Source organism: Montipora capricornis, chromosome 5 (genome assembly GCF_036669925.1).
Source record: "Montipora capricornis isolate CH-2021 chromosome 5, ASM3666992v2, whole genome shotgun sequence".
NCBI classification, from domain to species: domain Eukaryota; kingdom Metazoa; phylum Cnidaria; class Anthozoa; order Scleractinia; family Acroporidae; genus Montipora; species Montipora capricornis.
In genome coordinates this window covers 30,681,093-30,698,196 of record NC_090887.1, presented here as the reverse complement: position 1 = coordinate 30,698,196, position 17,104 = coordinate 30,681,093, and the positions used below count along the sequence as shown (strand labels likewise).

At 39.3% G+C, this 17,104-nt stretch overlaps 2 protein-coding genes and 1 long non-coding RNA gene across 4 annotated transcripts in view; 1 reads left to right on the top strand and 2 right to left on the bottom strand.

Annotated features, from left to right (window-relative positions):
- Positions 1–2,702: 2,702 nt before the first annotated feature.
- On the bottom strand, positions 2,703–5,715 carry LOC138048925 (uncharacterized). Its single transcript, XR_011132255.1, has 3 exons — positions 5,591–5,715; positions 4,108–4,307; positions 2,703–3,394 (listed from the first exon to the last, which is right to left on the bottom strand). It is a non-coding gene; the product is annotated as an uncharacterized lncRNA (long non-coding RNA).
- A 4,063-nt stretch (positions 5,716–9,778) lies between these two features.
- LOC138048698 (uncharacterized) lies at positions 9,779–11,009 on the top strand. Its single transcript, XM_068894838.1, has one exon. It carries the CDS (start codon positions 9,779–9,781, stop codon positions 11,006–11,008), a length of 1,230 nt encoding a protein of 409 aa, XP_068750939.1. The 3' UTR covers position 11,009.
- A 2,927-nt stretch (positions 11,010–13,936) lies between these two features.
- LOC138050047 (uncharacterized) overlaps positions 13,937–17,104 on the bottom strand; it is an 11,610-nt gene continuing 8,442 nt past the window's right edge. For both annotated transcript variants that reach the window (XM_068896545.1, XM_068896544.1), the window contains 3 exons: positions 16,580–16,673; positions 16,161–16,235; positions 13,937–15,480 (listed from right to left, as the gene is read on the bottom strand). In XM_068896545.1, coding sequence (XP_068752646.1) covers positions 15,364–15,480; positions 16,161–16,235; positions 16,580–16,673 — 286 coding nt within the window. In that variant the 3' untranslated portion in view covers positions 13,937–15,363. The remainder of the gene's footprint in view (positions 15,481–16,160; positions 16,236–16,579; positions 16,674–17,104) is intronic.

The following is a 17,104-nucleotide window of genomic DNA, read 5'->3' as shown; positions in this document are numbered from 1 at the left end:
CATCTGAAACTACCCACCCTCCAAAAGCGCAGAGATGAGCTTTGTCGCTTTGTCGTTACCAGACCACAATGCACGACCTCAAGACAAAATCAATGATGTTTTACCTACAATAAATGAATCTGTCTACTCTTTCCGGAACGCAAGGAAAATTCCACTACTTAAATGTCGCACGAAACGTTTCCAGAATAGCTTTATCCCCTACGAAGTTAAGAAATGGGACGCGTCACCTTAATTTTAGCTGACATTGTATATATTTATCAGATATTTCATATGAATTTTATCAGTTTTATATCATTGTAATCTTGAGTTTTTCAAGTATTGTCATTATTATTATTATTATTATTATTATTATTATTATTATTATTATTATTATTATTATTATTATTATTATTATTATTATGCAGTATAAACGTTCGTATGCTAGCTTAGCACATAGCTCAATAGGGCGCAATTGCGTAACCTAAAGGCTGTAAAAATAACCTGAATATATCTAAAAAGTTCGTATCTACATATATCGATCTATATATAAGCGAATTAAAAGGTTAACTTCGATTCTTAAAAAGGTAGAAACGTGAAATGAATCTCTTCAGACCTATTAACTCAATAATATTAAAACATCTAAGACGATCCTAAATAATTGTTCTGTTGTCTCTGACCGGAGTTAGTATCTGCTTATGTTAACACTTTGAAAGATCTCGCAATGTGCAGACTTTCAGACAAAACGACCTTCTGCATTTTCAACAATACTTCTTTGCCCCTTTTAACTCCTACAAGACTTCGGATGGTGTTCACCAGTTCCTCACTGTATCCTCCTAACACGTCCATTACGATGTTAAACTGTTTCACTTGATATCCAGGAAACTGCCTCTTCAATTCCAGTCGCAATGGGGCATACTTTTCCGTCTTCTCGCAGCTCTTGATCTCCCTGTTATTCATCCAAGGACAGCTCATCTCCAGCAATATGACAGATTTTGCTGTGCTATCCACTATTCGGGCATCAATTCTGTTAGCTCTCACCGTCACATGATCTGCATAAACAGGAACATCCCAGAAGGCTTGCGCTCGGTCATTTTGATAGACAGGTTTAGGATCGCTCAGTGAATACCATGGCGGTACACTGTCCATCAGGTCTAGGCTGTACAACATCTCAAAAAAAATTACTTTCAACACCGCATTATGCCGTTGCAGATATTTGGACTACGCAAGCGCAGAGCAACCAGCTAATACGTGGGCCACCGTCTCAGCTGCCTTGCCACATAAACGGCACATAATCTGGTCTGACCCCGTTCTTGTCTTCTTACTCTGGTACACTCGGGTGGGAAGTAACTGTTCGTAAAGCTCAAACACGCCAGCGATAACATATGTCGGGCATGTCCTCCATTGCCACAGCCAACTAAAGCTATGGGATTGTCGGACATTTCCTGTACCAGAGCCTTCTTGTTCTTCCTCCCATCGAGAAGCTATCAACTTTCCCTGCCAAGCTTGCCCTGATACCTGATCTTTCAATTTCTTCTGCTGTGCGCTTCTTAGCTTTTGCGTGATGTTTGACTCTTTCACTACTTCACCTTCCTCCGTGCAGCACATTGGGGTAGGGTATGTAAGAGATAGCTCTAATCCAAGATCTCGACTAAACTTTGTCGCCTCCTTGATGAGTGAGCTATGGCCTAGCACACCTGACCGTTCTTCGAACTTCCGAACAAGCTCCGTTGTCGGATCAGTGTTCTTGAACAGTTTAAGTGCGCCTTTGATCTTGATGGCCTTATACTCCTCCTCCACCGATCTCAGGCCTCGCCCGCCCTGATCCCGCGATAGATAGCACAATGCGGTTGAACCCAAAGGATGTTTACCACCATTGCTGACCACGATCTTGCGTGTTTCTCGATCGATTTGTTGAAGGTCAGTGACTGGCAAGTGCTGGGTCCACATTAAATAACTCAGAACAGGCAGGGCATACTGGTTTGAAGCTACCACTCGATGGTAATCTGAAAGAGGGCTGGACCATATAACAGAGAGTCTCTTTAAATACTCCTCTGAGGCAACCTTAAAGGCCAATTAATCTTCTTGTCTCGATGTTTCCAGTACTCCAAGAAATTTGTAGTGCTTACCTTCTTTCAAACACTGTATGACTGATGACTCATCAAACTTAACTCCTTCCGCATCTTCCACTTTTACACCCCTCACTGTTATTTTCAAGGAGTAGATTTAACTCCAAAAAGGGAGTAAAAAAAAAAAGGTACAAAACCACTCCATTTTTGGAGTAAAATTCACTCCGGTATTGCTTACTCCACTTTTGGAGTAAAATTTACTCCTATATCTTTTACTCTTTTGTTGGGGTAAAATTTACTCCAGTATTGTTTACCCCTCCTGTGGTGTAAAATTCACTCCAATACAAGAGTAAATTTTATCCTTCTATTGGAGTGAATTGAACTCTTTAAATGGAGTTCAATTTACTCTCGACAGAGTTAAATTAACTCCAAAACTGGGGTGAGACAAAAAGGTACAAAACCACTCCTTTTCAAGAGTAAAATTTACCCTCTTAAACTTTACTCCCCTTGTCAGAGTAATATTTACTCTTTCTACAGAACACATTCACCCTCACTAGATCTCCTGTACCTTCATTTATAGTCAGATTTCTCATAAAACCATAAAAAGTTCATTTTTTGTAATATTATGTAAAGAAAACACCAGGTTTACAATGAAGCATCTAATACTGGTAATTTTAATCATAAGATTGCAAATGCACATGATAAATACAATGTATACACATGTATACAAATACATCGCAAAAATCAAAGCTATCTTTATTCTAATTATTTAGGCAATAATAAAATGGCAATCAGCTGAATGTGTTCTTGCCTTAAACAAAGATAAATTGAGTGGTACGGTATGTGTTTGATTACATTTTGGCTGCAAAATCTAACTTCAATTACAAAAACTAAAGCATACAACATACTTGGATAAATGTGACTCAGTATAACAAAATGGGTTTTATGTACATGTAATACAAGTCAGTTCTTACAGAAAGAAGTCAAACGTAAAAAAATGGAACATGCCTTGGATAACTGATGCAAAAATTTTGCCATCGTTGAACTTTACCAATGTGTTCTTTTTTTCTCCAACAGAATTGTTTCCAAAAGGAAAAAACTCAGAACTTAAGCTGATCATTTACATTAAGAAAAAAGTAAAAACTTTATGTTTCAAAAAGAAGAAAAAAACCCTGAGATTAAGCTGATAATTAAGTATGCTCCCAGCAAAACAATTACAGCAAATGAAAGTTCTAACAAAACCTTGCTTTCTGCCACAAGGTAAATGTCTCTGGTTCAATTAGTGTGCCAGAAGCAACAATCCCTGCAAATGTTGTTTTTAGAACCTCTCCATTGATTGACTCATCATCCTTGAAAGTAATTAAAGAGAATAATGATTAGTATAACCCCTTCCAAAATTAAGATCATTCCACAATATTCTAATAAAATAGGAAGAGAGCACAAATCTAATACATGTACATCCCTAATCCTGAGAAACAAAAGACACCAGCCACCCATTTTGGTGTACCAAATAAATGGAACCACATGAAATACGGGTACTTGCATGAGATTATATCTGTAACAATTTTCTTGATTCATTGAGTAACATTACTCAGTTTACTATCAAATTAATTTTGTCATAATGATAACAGTACACATATAGTGGTGGAACTCATGGAACAAATCTTGAAAATATATTGCCAGATGCTTTCTTTGTCTTCAACACTGTTCCAAAAAAAATTATGCGTGATGAGGTATTTAGAGTTATCTCATATAACAGTATTTCAAATTTTAAACTGAAAGCAGATCTTGGGTGAGTGACAATGGATAAATAAAACTGCAGCATCATCTTCTGCTAATCGCTAGGCATTATTAGTCTATACGTACACAGGCCTGTAACTCAGACAGTGCTTTATAATTATTTTATTGCAGTGACTGTCAAGAATTAGTTGTTAAAGTGAAATTTATGTGAGTTATTTGTAAATATATATATGCATCACTTGTTTAAAAGCAACAATCAGCTTCTAAGTCTTTCAGACTTTCAGCTGTTTGACTGCATTACAGCTTTTTTACAGAAACATGCCTCAAAGGAGTTTTCTTTTATCTGGGGTTTCCTCCAACTCCTCTTCCATAGATGATACATGTAGTGGTATGTACTGTATGTTGCAAGAAGAAGGCATCTTCTTGGCTTGCCTCAGCACTTTCTGTAACCAACTCTCTGCCCAAACTTCCCAGCAATCTTTTAATGAACCAATTCCCAGCTGTACCCACCTCCAATTTGAACTGTAAATCAACAAATACATGTAAATATAGTGAAAAGTTTCAGTTTTCTTGGAAAAAATAATTCATAATCCCAGTCACATTCCAAACAAAAATTATTACTGCTACTTACAGATAAAAGATGTCAAAAGAATTTCATCCAGATAAGAACACTCAATATCACATGACTTGTCTCAAAAAAAAAATGCTGGTTATAATAAAGCTGATCATTTCTACGGTGTATGACAACTGCAGACTGCCTACAAGTAGCGATTTTAAACACCCATTTTAAATAAAACGTTTAGCTTTCAATAACTGTGAGTTACGGTTAGTTTAAGGTCTGCACTCTGCAAGTGTCAGACACTGTCACTTCTGTTATAATGTAAGTGTTTGAAAAGCAGACTCGTCAAGGTAACCGGTCGTTTCGATCGAAAGTCGTTTTGATCGATGTTCGTTTCGATCGAAACCAAAAGTCAGTTCGATCGAACGCAAGAGTCAGTTCGATCGAAGAGTAAATGTTAATAAAAACTACAGTTTTGATAGCGTATAGATAATAAAAGTCGAAACAACTTTCGATCGAACTGACTTGCATTCCTCGTCAAACTTTGGCTCTCTTTTCTTTAAACGCCAATAATAATAACAATCTCATGCAGGCATTAACATACTATTTGCATTGAGTACAATAGTTTAAATACAGCTGAAGCTTTCTGCTTTCTGTCATCATGTAATTTGCAGTGAGAGCACTCTAATACCAAATCATTTGCTTAACCATTTGATCTAAAGCTTCATTACTCTTGTGAAATACATATACCATTTTGTTAAAGCACTTAAGCCAAATTAAATATCCTTGCCTGACAAATTTGGGACTTGAAGGTGCATGTAAAAGGTTTGAATTCTACATAAGCTTACATTAAATTGACATTTTTGAAGACAATAAGCCCGATTCAGACGCCATACTTTTCATGAGCCGAACTTAATACATGAAAAGTTCGACGGCTTTAGCATGGCCGTGGATCGGCTTTGATTTCAGACGTCGAACGTTTCATGTGCCGAACTTCATGATCATGCATAAACCATGTTTTGCCTTCTACATGAAAATCGCTGACAAAATCAATTGGTTTTCTTGGTAATGGCTTTGGAACTGCTGTGGAGGGGCCAGTTAAGTTCGACTTCTGAATCAACAGGCGTACTTTTGTTAATTTGTGTCGGTCGAACTCGAATTAAGTTCGGCTCATGAAAAGTACGCAGTGTCTGAATCGGGCCTAAGGCATCAAATATTATCTGCTCATAGTTCAGTTAACGCTTACCTTTTTGCTTGAGTTGTTGTAAGCATTTCCTTGCTTTGGATCAGCATTTAAAGAGTAAACAAACGAAGAACTCGTCAGCACAAATCAAACTCGAGTAAAACCGCCGAAAGACCCGCCGAAATCAGTAAAAGGCTGCACCGGTGACTGCTGACCAAAACGGCTCACTAGTTTCCAGTCTGTTCTCTAGTGTGTTATCCAAGAAGGCGGAGGATAACGATCTTTTTTTCTTACCGCGTCGTCCAATTAAAAACGAAAAAACCAGCAAGATTCAGAGCGGCCTCATCGTATTAACCCTCACTAAAATGTGGAAAGATACCGGCTATCATTGACCTTCATTAACAGGATTTTAACCCTGTAAAACTGTTAACTTGGAGGGAAGTATACTTTACTCTTAATTAGTGGAGTACTAAATAAGAGGCGTACATTTTACTGCGTTTAGTTTTACTCCACTTTTCCACTCCAACGCCTCGAAAACAAAGAATTAATCGGTGGATTTCAAAAAAATAAAACAACCCCAATTCCACATCTTAGACTGGATAAACTTAAATTTACTCTACAAAAATACATAGGAGTAAAATCCTCTTCTACTTTTTTTCTCAGAAAGTAAGTGGGGTAGACTTTACTCAGTATCCCGATAAAGAGGAGTAAAATTAACTCCAGCATATTATATTACTCTGTAGGGAGAGTAAAATTTACTCTAGCAAAGTCAGTGCCTTTCAATATTAACTAGTAAGAGTAAAAGTTACTCTTGGTGGAGTTGAATTAACTCCTCTTCGGAATACATTTTACTCCGCTTTATTTTACTCCACTTTTTCACTCCAGCACTGGAGTGAAATTAACTCTTTGAAAATAACAGTGCTCTTAACATGCACGACTGAGCACTTCTTAGGGTTCCACTGAAGCCCTATGTCTTGCATCTTACCTCTGGTTGATCTAAGGACGGTATTCAACTTCTCCTCCGACGCTGCATAGATCTTAAGATCGTCAATGTAGAGAAGGTCCGTCACCTTAGTGCTCAGTGGCTTAGACAATCTATACCCCTCTGTCGCCTTAAGTGACCATGCGATGGGGTTTAGGCAGATGGTAAAAAGCCTCGGGCATAGCGAGTCTCCTTGGAGAAGACCTCGTTTAAATTGGATAGTCTCTGATATTTCCTTGCCTAACTTTGTTGTGGTGACAATCTTGGTGTTCCACGTGCTGCAAAGCTTGGTAACCACCCTTTCCAACCATCTCGGGAATCGATGTACTTCCATCATTTCGCAGAGCCAATCATGGTCAACGGAGTCATGCCTTTGTGACGTCTACCCACGCCATACTCAGGTTCCTTTTACCACGATGACAGTCTTGTGTGACCATTTTGTCGATCAACAAATTATCCATTGTGCCACTCCACCCCTTTTTAGCTCCCCTCTGCTCAGCCTCCATTAAACCATGTTCCTCCAGGTGCTCATCCATTGGAACCAACAGACATGCAGTAAACCATTTGTAAACTGTGTTGAGGCATGTTATCGGTCTTTGGTTGCTACTTGAGAATTCTCCCGGTTTGGGGATCAGTGATGTTTTGCCCCCCGCAAACCAGATAGGAAAATCAGTCTGGGCCATCGAAATTGCCTTAAAGCCTTTTGTGACACCATTATGCAACACCTCAGCTTTCTTCCACCAATAGTTTGCCAGTTTGTCTGGACCAGGAGCGCTCCAGTTTTTCTTCTTTCCAATGATCTTAACTGTTTCATCATCCGTTAGGCCCCATTCCCCCTCATCTGGGGGAGGGACACACCCATGTATTGCTCTCTTGACTTCCTGTAGCCATATCGCTGATTTGTCACCAGTCTCCTCTGTCTCCCACAACTCTTTCCAGTATCCACTTGCCTCGTCAATGTTTTCAAACCTTTGTTTGTTTTCCTCACTTGTGTCGGTGCGAGTCTTATATTTTGGTCGTTCACTTGTTTGATTACCAATGTTCTTTGACATGCAATTAAAACCATCATACACTCTTCCGGGCTCCTCTTGGAATTGCCGGTTCAGCACCCTCGATTCCTCCATAACCTTTTTCTTACAAAAACCTCTCTTCAACTTACGCAATAGCATCTTGTTTTTATCCATGTAACTTACGAGCTCAGGCACCGAGATTTTCCTACATTCCTTTTCTTAACATAAGAAAGGCGACGATCACAGAATACAGAACACAATTCGCGATCCACAAATATTGGAATGGGTCCCCCCCTGGGGATAACTCACTTTGGCTCATTAGCGTAGTTATGACCTTGTTTATGCTTTTTAAATCGCTCATTGTTGGTCTTTCTTTTGTACGGGTGTCAACATGACGCTCAGTAAAATCACCTTGCGTATTACTAATAGACAAAAGAATGCTACTAGCTGACTCCAATAACTCACGCTCTTTGTCATCGATTGTTGTTGTTTCCACAATCACACTATCCTCTTCTGTTATTTGCATATCTCCACTTTCAGTTCTTTCTACAATATGTAAATTCGTCTCAAATTCCGAGTTCTTACTACAATCTACCTCCAATAAATAACTTTCAACCACAACTTGTTCCCTTTTTCCACTATTCCTTGTTCCAACATTACCAGCCATCGTCAGTGTTACATTGCCGAGAGTTTTTTCTGTTCTGGCCGCTTGATCTCGTAAATTTTGCGCTGTCCATCCAAGGTCTTCATATCCTCGCTCCTCCCACAACTCCTTCATCAAACACATGTAACCCTTTTTCCTTCGGTTATCTTGAAGCGGAGGGTTATCAGAACTAGTGAGCTCAACAGCTTTCCTCTTGCACTCCAACAAGACACTTGTCATCTCCTCCGTCCATTTCATTCTCCCGTTTTTTCTTCCAGTCTGTGAACCGCTCGCCATTGATTCGACTTACAATTCTGAAACTGTTTTTTTGAAGAATTTGTTCAAAGTTATTTTCCCGTCCAGAGACACCAACTCGCTTGAACAACTTGTCAAACAAGCAGCTAAGCATACTATATACTTTCTGTAAGCGCTCTGATACTCTAGACTTGGCTCGCTTTCAACTGACGAATCTTTTAGCTTAGACTAAAAAACTTACGTCCGCCATACTTGCCGCCATATTATTATTATTATTATTATTATTATTATTATTATTATTGTTATTATTATTATTATTATTATTATTATTATTATTATTATTATTATTATTATAACATTACAAGCGTGAAAATTGGATGAAAGCCACAACTATTGGCGCGGAACATAAATTGAATAAAACAGTTATGTTTCACACACAATACAGCAAGAAAAACACAAAACTAGCGGCATTTCCGGGTATGAATAAGCAAAAACCCTATGCGAAAAATGGAAACGTATTCCCGAACCAAACGCAGTACCGCAAACACTTCGGGGTTTAAAGGAACCTACTTGGGAAACAGATTATGTATAAAATTAAAAGCATAAATAAAGCTTAACTACAAGTTACGTCTAGAATGGTTCAGCACTTGAGCATCGGGGTAACGTTGTATACTTGTTTAAGCTATAAGAAAAGGCACAGGAAGCACTGAATTGGCAAGCGTAACCTCTAGAAGACGAATACGCAAAGACTGAGCCGCCGAAAGATAAGAAATGGAGCTAAAAACTAAAACAGCACACAAACTGTCCGCTCTGGATAAGAGACATGGGCCAGCTAGAGAAATAAAGAGCCCATCCTGCAAAACGTTTTACAAGTCCAAATCTCGAAAATTGAGGGTAAAAGGAGAATTGAGGGTAAAAGGAGAATTATCATTGTGATCACTATCATTGTCCCTCAAGAAGTATGAAAAGTGCGCGGTAAAAGTTTGTGCTACTTCCCGTTTGTTAACAACAAGAATATGACCCTCTTTAAGATTAATGGGGTCCCGACTGAGAGGACGCAGCAGACGTCTTCAGTAAGAGTTGCAAAGGAATGCTAGTGAAATACACTAGCATTCCTGACATACCTCAACTTGAGGCCCACTTGGTTTCTTTTCCTCTGGGACCGGCAAGGCGTCATAATCTGTTTTAATGTCGTGGATGTTGTCGTTGTTTCGGAAATGAACCAGAAAAAGCCTTGTGAATATGATCTTTACAAATATGCCATATCGATTCACTCGTGATAAATAAAAACGCCTTGTGAAATTAGATCGTGAGTTAAAAAACAGCGACGTCGAGTGAATTTATTTTAGACCCACAGTGAGATGGAGGACTCCGCCAGCGAAAATAATTCGCAAAAGCAGAATTCGAAGCGAGTGCGGGTCACTTACTCTGGTGCAAAGAGCAGTGAAGAAAAGTCAAAGCAGTTGAAAGAGTGGAAAAAAAGAAAGCGGGAGCAGCGAAGGGCAGCCAAGCTAATCGTGACAAGGCGGGAAGGAAATGAAAAAGCAAATACACCCACATGTGATACAAGAACAAGAACGGATCAAAAGAAGCGTTCTTCGCCTCTTCCAGAAACAACTGATTTCCCGAGCAATGCCAGGCAACCGCGAAAATCCTATTCAAGAGGAGCTCTGATGTTGCAAGCGGCACGGAGCAGAAAAGTTGGGTTCATTGAACCAGTTAATACAAGTAAACCACGACATTCAAAATTCCATCGAGATCCTCGACCAGTAAGAAAGGGATGCGTGACTAGTAAGGATGCTAAGGCAGATCTTAAGGAACTAAACCCTGATCACATTGAATACCTCTCAGAACGTGGAGTTGGTAGAGGAAGTTACGGAGAGTGTTCTCGCGCGCGTTATCGAGGTATTGATGTGATTGTTAAGAAAATGACGCACAATAACACCACAGAAGGCAAAGAGAGAGCAAGGAGAAGTCTACTGCATGAGGCAAAGGTGGTTAATGCATTGGGTGACCATGCCAGGCTGCCCATGGTTTTAGGTATCGTCACACAAAAAGAACCATTGTGCTTGGTCACGCAATTTCATGGTGTAGAGGATGAAAGTATAACCCTTCACCAGGCTGCAAGCACAAACATGCTTACACCATTCGTTAGCACTGAGTTATTTCTTGAAATATGTTCCGCTCTGAAATATGTGCATTTAGCGGGATACTTACACAATGACATCAAGGCCAACAATGTAGTTCTTGAAAAAGGCCTGACAGCCTCAGACAAGTACATTCCTGTCCTCATAGATTTTGGTAAAAGCAGTAAGGCAGGAACAGGTTCAGAGTTTTTGGTATCAACCGGGAAAAAAATGTTGCCTGAAGAAAGAAAAACGTATTTGGCCCCAGAGGTTTTTAAGGACCGGCTTTACAGCGCCGCCAGCGATGTATATTCGTTAGCAAGAATGTTAAAATCTATTTCTCAAATGGTGGGATTTTATTCGAGCGTGCGCCCATTGGTCAAGGAGGCGACAGCTGAATCACCGTCACAGAGACCTAGCCTCGACGATTTCATGAAACGACTTGCTGCAATTAAATTTGAATGAAGGCCTTTTCTGCAAAGTACGCGCACAGATAAAACGTTAATAGTTGTTTTTTAGGATTTTTTCCTAGTATGGGAGCGGAGTGAGTAGGGTGAGGCCGTCTTAAGAGTAGGCATTTAAACGACAGAAAATAATGCAGTTTGTTTCTTTATTATTCCGAAAACCATGAATTGTTGGGCAGCAGCAATAGATTATTCCAGTAAACCCTGCATTACAATTATTCTCGCGACATGATAACTGTCGGGGGCGTTTTGACCGGTTATCAAAAAAAGCAATCCGGTTGCTGCTTTTTTTTATGATTTCCAATGAAGACAAAGTTTAACCATTTCCTTTCAAAATTCAATAAGACGTATCTTAGTAACACATTTACTTAACAAAACAGTTCGTTTGCACTCTTATTTCTCAATAAGAGATCAAGAGATTTGATCCCAGGCTCTCGTGAACTTGATTGCCAAACTCACTCAGGCCTTAATGAAGGACACATTAGACACATTAGACCGTGTCCTAATTTATACGTAAAATAATAGCAACTACACAACCTCTTGAAATTTTTAGCGATTAAGGTTGTTGTTAACTAGGCTAAGTGTTACTGATAATAAAAAAGACATTTGCTTCACCCCCTTGACAGTAATTTTCTTGTCCAGTTTCTTCAGTTTCCAGTATCCTCGGGTTTCTTGGATTTCATCTCTTAAAACGCCTTTAACGAGATATCTGTATTTTGAATAACAACTTACAGAAATAAGCACTGTTCTTCTAGCAAAGCATTGTTTAGTTCCTGAGAATATCATCGGAAGGCATGGTTATTTGTCTTCAGTTACAATTGAGTCGTTCTCCAAAGGAAACTTCTCATCGTTTGTACCTCGAATTTCAAGTGGCTGATTTTGCATTAACGGCTGTTTCACGTTGACTTCACATCCTGTGTTTAATGTCGAAGGGTTTCTACCACTTCCTTCCTTCTGAGTACTTTTTCGCCAACTTTTTCCGTTGTTTTCTACATTTTGATCTTCTTCGCTTTTCCTGAATCGAATGTTTCCTATACTTCGACATCCCTGCAGCAACTTCTGTCGTTCACTGATTCGAAGTCAATTAAACACTCGGAGGGAACATTTGTTTTTATAACTGATCACAATTCGCACTGTTTGGCACTTAATTTTCTCACTTGCATTCGTTGCTGCTCAGTTATGGTTTTTCCGACAAAATTCTCACTTTCCCTTCTATTGGTATCGGTAATTTGGACCCTAGAGACTCGTCGAAATTACTCTGCGAGTGTTAACTTACTGCGGGTAACTGCTATATGCCGAAGTTACAAAAACAAAATATCTGATGTTACTTTTCTCCCGAATCTTTTGCTTGCCTTACGACTCTTTTTTTTCTCGTGTTGCATCACTTTCATGTAAGTGCCGCTGTTTAAACCTTCAATGCGGCCGACACAATAAAAAACAAAAGCACTTAATTAAGCATCAACAATAATGCTTTTGTTCGATTTGCCGGAAAACGAATAATGCATTATTTGTATTCATGTTAATTTCTTGAAAGTGAGAAAAATACTTCAGACTTTCCGTTTTCATCTAATTGCGCGATCCAAGAAACTAAAAGTGCTACATTGTGGAGAAACGTTGTTGCCATGCCGTTTGTTGTGAAGTGTCACCTGTGTTTCAAGAAGTTTAAAACTGGTACTTCGTTGACGAAGCATTTCCATCTAAAACATCAGCGAAGTACCTTTAAAAGAGAGAGGTTCGAAGACGATTCAGGCAATCATGCCGATGAGGCGAAAGCAGTTACTCTGGGGCATGAAGAAAGAGAGGAGTACTTGAAGTGGTTGAGTGTCCCAGTGGAACGTATCAATTCATCCTTAGTACCAGATCATCCAGGTAAACACTCCCTTATGATTTAAGTTGGAATACTTAGGTTTTTGCCAACAATTTTTTTCGTCTATTCACAGCTAAATGGTGCCATATTGACTGCTTTCAAGTTCCCGAGCAGTACTTTTTCCACATGTTGAGTCGTTTGGGGTCCCCAATACTGGATAGCGTTCGAGAAGTTAAACACAGGCGTCAACCAATTTTCAAGAGGAAGACCCGGCGTTTCTCTTACAAAATATTCGAGGAGGATGGATTTCGGAGGCTGCTAGACGAGCAAAACGTTTTAGAGTTCAAGTCCGAGGCACTCTTCCGGAACACATTGAACATATTGAAGAAATGAATCCAGAGGAGACCCTTATTTTTGCAAAACAAAGAGCCAGAAATGCTGGAGCAAGACCGACTAGTCGATCAGTCATTGAAATTAGCACTGGTGAAGGAAGATGTACGAGGGAAGTAGAACTTATTTGGTGGTCTGGCTTATACTCTTTCTCCCGTTATGGTAAACTTACCATTAGGTTTTTCGTGAGAAAGACCTCCCTTTAAATACTCGTACTCGTTAGAAAAGAAGCGAGGGTTTGTTTGAATGCAAATGTCATTTTAGAACACAATTCAAAGTTAACTTTACACATGAGATTCTAAATATTTTTCCTTTAGGAGCTGTGCCCAATGTAAGGAATTGCTGATTTGAAAGTATTTGGGTATCTACTCGTTTCTCTGGGTAACCGGTCGTTTCAGCCATGAGTTGTATTGTCCTACATCTGACGTTGTAAGTGAGTTAGCTAACTCTAAGACATCTCAGTTCTTGTTGTTTTTAAACTCTAACCGCGATTAGCGAGCCACTGAAGTACTAAAACAAAAACCTTTCTCGTTCTTTAAACTATCGTTGCGACTAGCGAATCACATAACTCATCAGCGAACTGACCAACGATATTACTGAACTGTCCGTTTGCGAAGCATAAAACACTGGCGAAACGACCGCAATTCTTTCTATGCATACTTGAATCGCCAAACGTTAAGTTTTACTAAGGTATCTTAGCTCCTTGTTTCGGTACCACGAAATGCGCAAGAGTTCGAATTATCTTTTATTTGCACATTTTTTAACATTTGTGACAAATCACTTAAGTATAGCTAAACGTCTTAGCGGGCTAAATCCCGTGAACTTTACAAAAACCTCATGCCAGAGTGGCTAGATAACCTGTCTTTTTGCTACAACGTTAAGAATAAATTTACGGCAATTTCTCGTTCGTAAGTTTGGCTGAAAATCATCTAGCTACCTTAGTGTAGCAAATCGACTGAACTCCCGCGTTAGTAAAACGACTTTATATTAAAACAAAAGGGGCTAAACTACAGAATACAGGGCCACTTTTAACCATGCACCAAACGAGCCGGCTCGTTTGCTCTTTGCGTTGACGAAGTTAATTGCAGGCTCATACGCTCTTTATGTACATTAAGATGGCTCGTTTGCTCGGCAGTGGATCTCAGTGATGTGTGTTTCTATTTTCTCTACTTAAAAGATAAATATAAGCGTATGCAATTGTCGTTATAAAGAAGAAAAGAAAGCGTTCAACTCCATGTTATTTTCCCATCGTGTGTTTACCGTACATACATTTGACTTCACTGCCTAGTTACTAAACGTAAATAATCCTTATCAGTGTTCGGTTTGTTCATTCCCTTGAAACGAGCATTACAATTCGGATTGAGTAAATACTAAGGCCCGATCCAAACGCCGCTCCGCTCACGTGCCGAACCTAACTCAATAAAGTTTGACTAAAGAGCGACTTTGGAGCGACGGCTGATTCATACGCCCTACCTGGGTCGAACCAAACTGAAATCCATACAATGGTAAAGGGGTCTAGGTAAAGATAAAACTTCCGAGTGTATTGTGGTAAGATTATAAATTATCACAATTTATGCGTTAGGTTCGGCACATCACAAGAACGCCGTGTGAATCAGCCGCCGCTCCAACGTCGCATAGTGCGACAGACCCTGCCGAACTTAACGTTGTTGGCCGCTCCAAACCTAACCTGTCGAACCAAACTGATTCAAACGCCTCTCTTCTGCCGCTCTTAACTCATCAGTTAGGTTCGGCGCATGAATGGATCGGCGTTTGGAACGGGCCTAACCCTTCTCTCTCAACTGAAACAAGACACTCCTGCCGGTTTCGGACCGTTAGAAATAGTGATCTTAAGCAATGACGACGGCAACGCGAACGTCAAAAAACTGAATAGGCTTAACAACAAAAACAACTCTGCACGTGCACTACACCTTTTTGGTACATTTCTTTGTCGACACTGCACGACCAGGACGTGAAATTTGCTTTCTGTTTATTTAACTTGGCTGCAGTCTCCAAGAATTCAACTCCAGGAAATTTCAGCAAAAAAATTGACATTTAACGCGAGTTGCAGTAATCAGGACGTTTAAAAAAAAAAACGAGAATTCATTGTAATACTGACATATTCGCTGCCGTGAAAGTCGTCGTTGCTAATGATCCCAATTTTATGACGTATGCAGCATTTTGCTGACAAACATCGACACTAATTGCCCAACTGCTATTCTTTTTCTGAACGGGAGAGCGGACGACTGATTGTACCATCTGAGGTCGTCGACTGGAAGCTGAAAAGAAAAGGAAATAGAGGGGTTAATAGATAAGACATTACATCAAACTAAAAGCACAATACTTTCAGGACGAGTGATAAGATTTTTCAAACCTAGAATACAGGCATACATTCAGCACAAATACTGTAACTCCCAAGGTGGAGTTAAATCAACCCATTGCGCTGGAGTTAAAATTTTTGTAAGAACTATTTCAACTCCAAGAAGGAGTTATTTTCCTATGTGGCAGAGTTAAAATAACTCCATAGGAAGGGTTAAAATTACCCCAAGGTAATGAGAGTTATTTCAACTCCAGATTTGGAGTAAATATGGAGGTAAAACTACCCAAGAAAAGGAGTTATTCTCGACGTAAATTTTAACTCCACCTTTGGAATCTTACTTTATATGGAACGTATAAGAGAGAAGTCCAGTTTAAATGGCATGATTGCTTTCAGTTATGAAAAACGAAAAACAAATCGACCAAAAAAAAAAACCGGATGTCTTTTCAAGTCTGCTGCTTTTGACAGAGGAGTTCGTAACCCACAACCAACCAACTTCCAGGTTATGACGTCATTCACGTAAAACAATTGAAATACCAACGATTTTTGTAACTGGAATAAACTGAAGCGAAAGTGAGCTGCAAAAACACCTAATAACGAAATAAACGCTGGTTACCTGTTGATGACACTCGAAATCCTTACCTTGCGTTTCAAGAACTGTTCAAAAAACATCAAAAGAAACACACCACAGTCGTAGCCGTTTTCTTGCTGTGGTACCTAGGACAACAAATTGTAATAGATCAATTTGGTCACTTTAATTATCTCAGGAAATACAATTTCTTTATATTTATAATTCTATAAAGGCGGCCGATGAAAACTCGAGTGTTCTCCGCGAAACGACATCGAATCAAGGGTTTGAGGCCTCAAGAAGGTTATAATGGTGCGAAAAAGAAAGGACAAAGAAGAGAGAGCCAAGGAGAAACAAGGACTATGCAACCTTTTGTTTTTCTATTAGCAACGTTTGAGATGCAAGGATGATCTCAGCGGAGCCGTTTTCAAAAATCCCGAATGATAAATATATCAACTATCAACGTGGAATAGAAATCCAGTCACAAGCTCACCTTAGGGTAAAAAACTGGCATTGATTTGTCACTAAATTCAGGGGCTCTCGTATCCACAGTTCCTCTCGTTACTGCCCACTCGCATCTAATAAAACTTTAAATAATACAAACAAAGTCAACTCTTGGAATACAGTAACAAATGATACATGTAAAATGCATCATCTGCATTGTGCTCTACCGAGCATCAACTCCTGACCTAAGTAATATACAGGAAGCAATTGTAATCTTACAAAAATCATACAGGGCAGCACGGTAATTGACGCACCTACGAAAACTTCGGCAGCCAATTTAAGAACATTCGTTTTGCTATTTTTCCATTTCTCGTCTGTCTAATTATTTTAACAAAAAGTCAAAGAGTACAGCAGTTTCAAGGAAAGTTAAGAAAGTATTAGCTCAGGAAACTTAATGACGTATAACGAATCTTGAAGACAAATATTGATCGTGTCTCTGTATTACCAGGAGCTACTGAGCAAACTTAATTCTAGTGATCTGTTTGGTATTAGGTGCCAAGACATGATGAAAACA

What these genes read in the sequence shown, in the direction of transcription:
- LOC138048698 (XM_068894838.1), top strand. Translation starts at nt 9,779, where the DNA reads ATGGAGGACTCCGCCAGCGAAAATAATTCGCAAAAGCAGAATTCGAAG.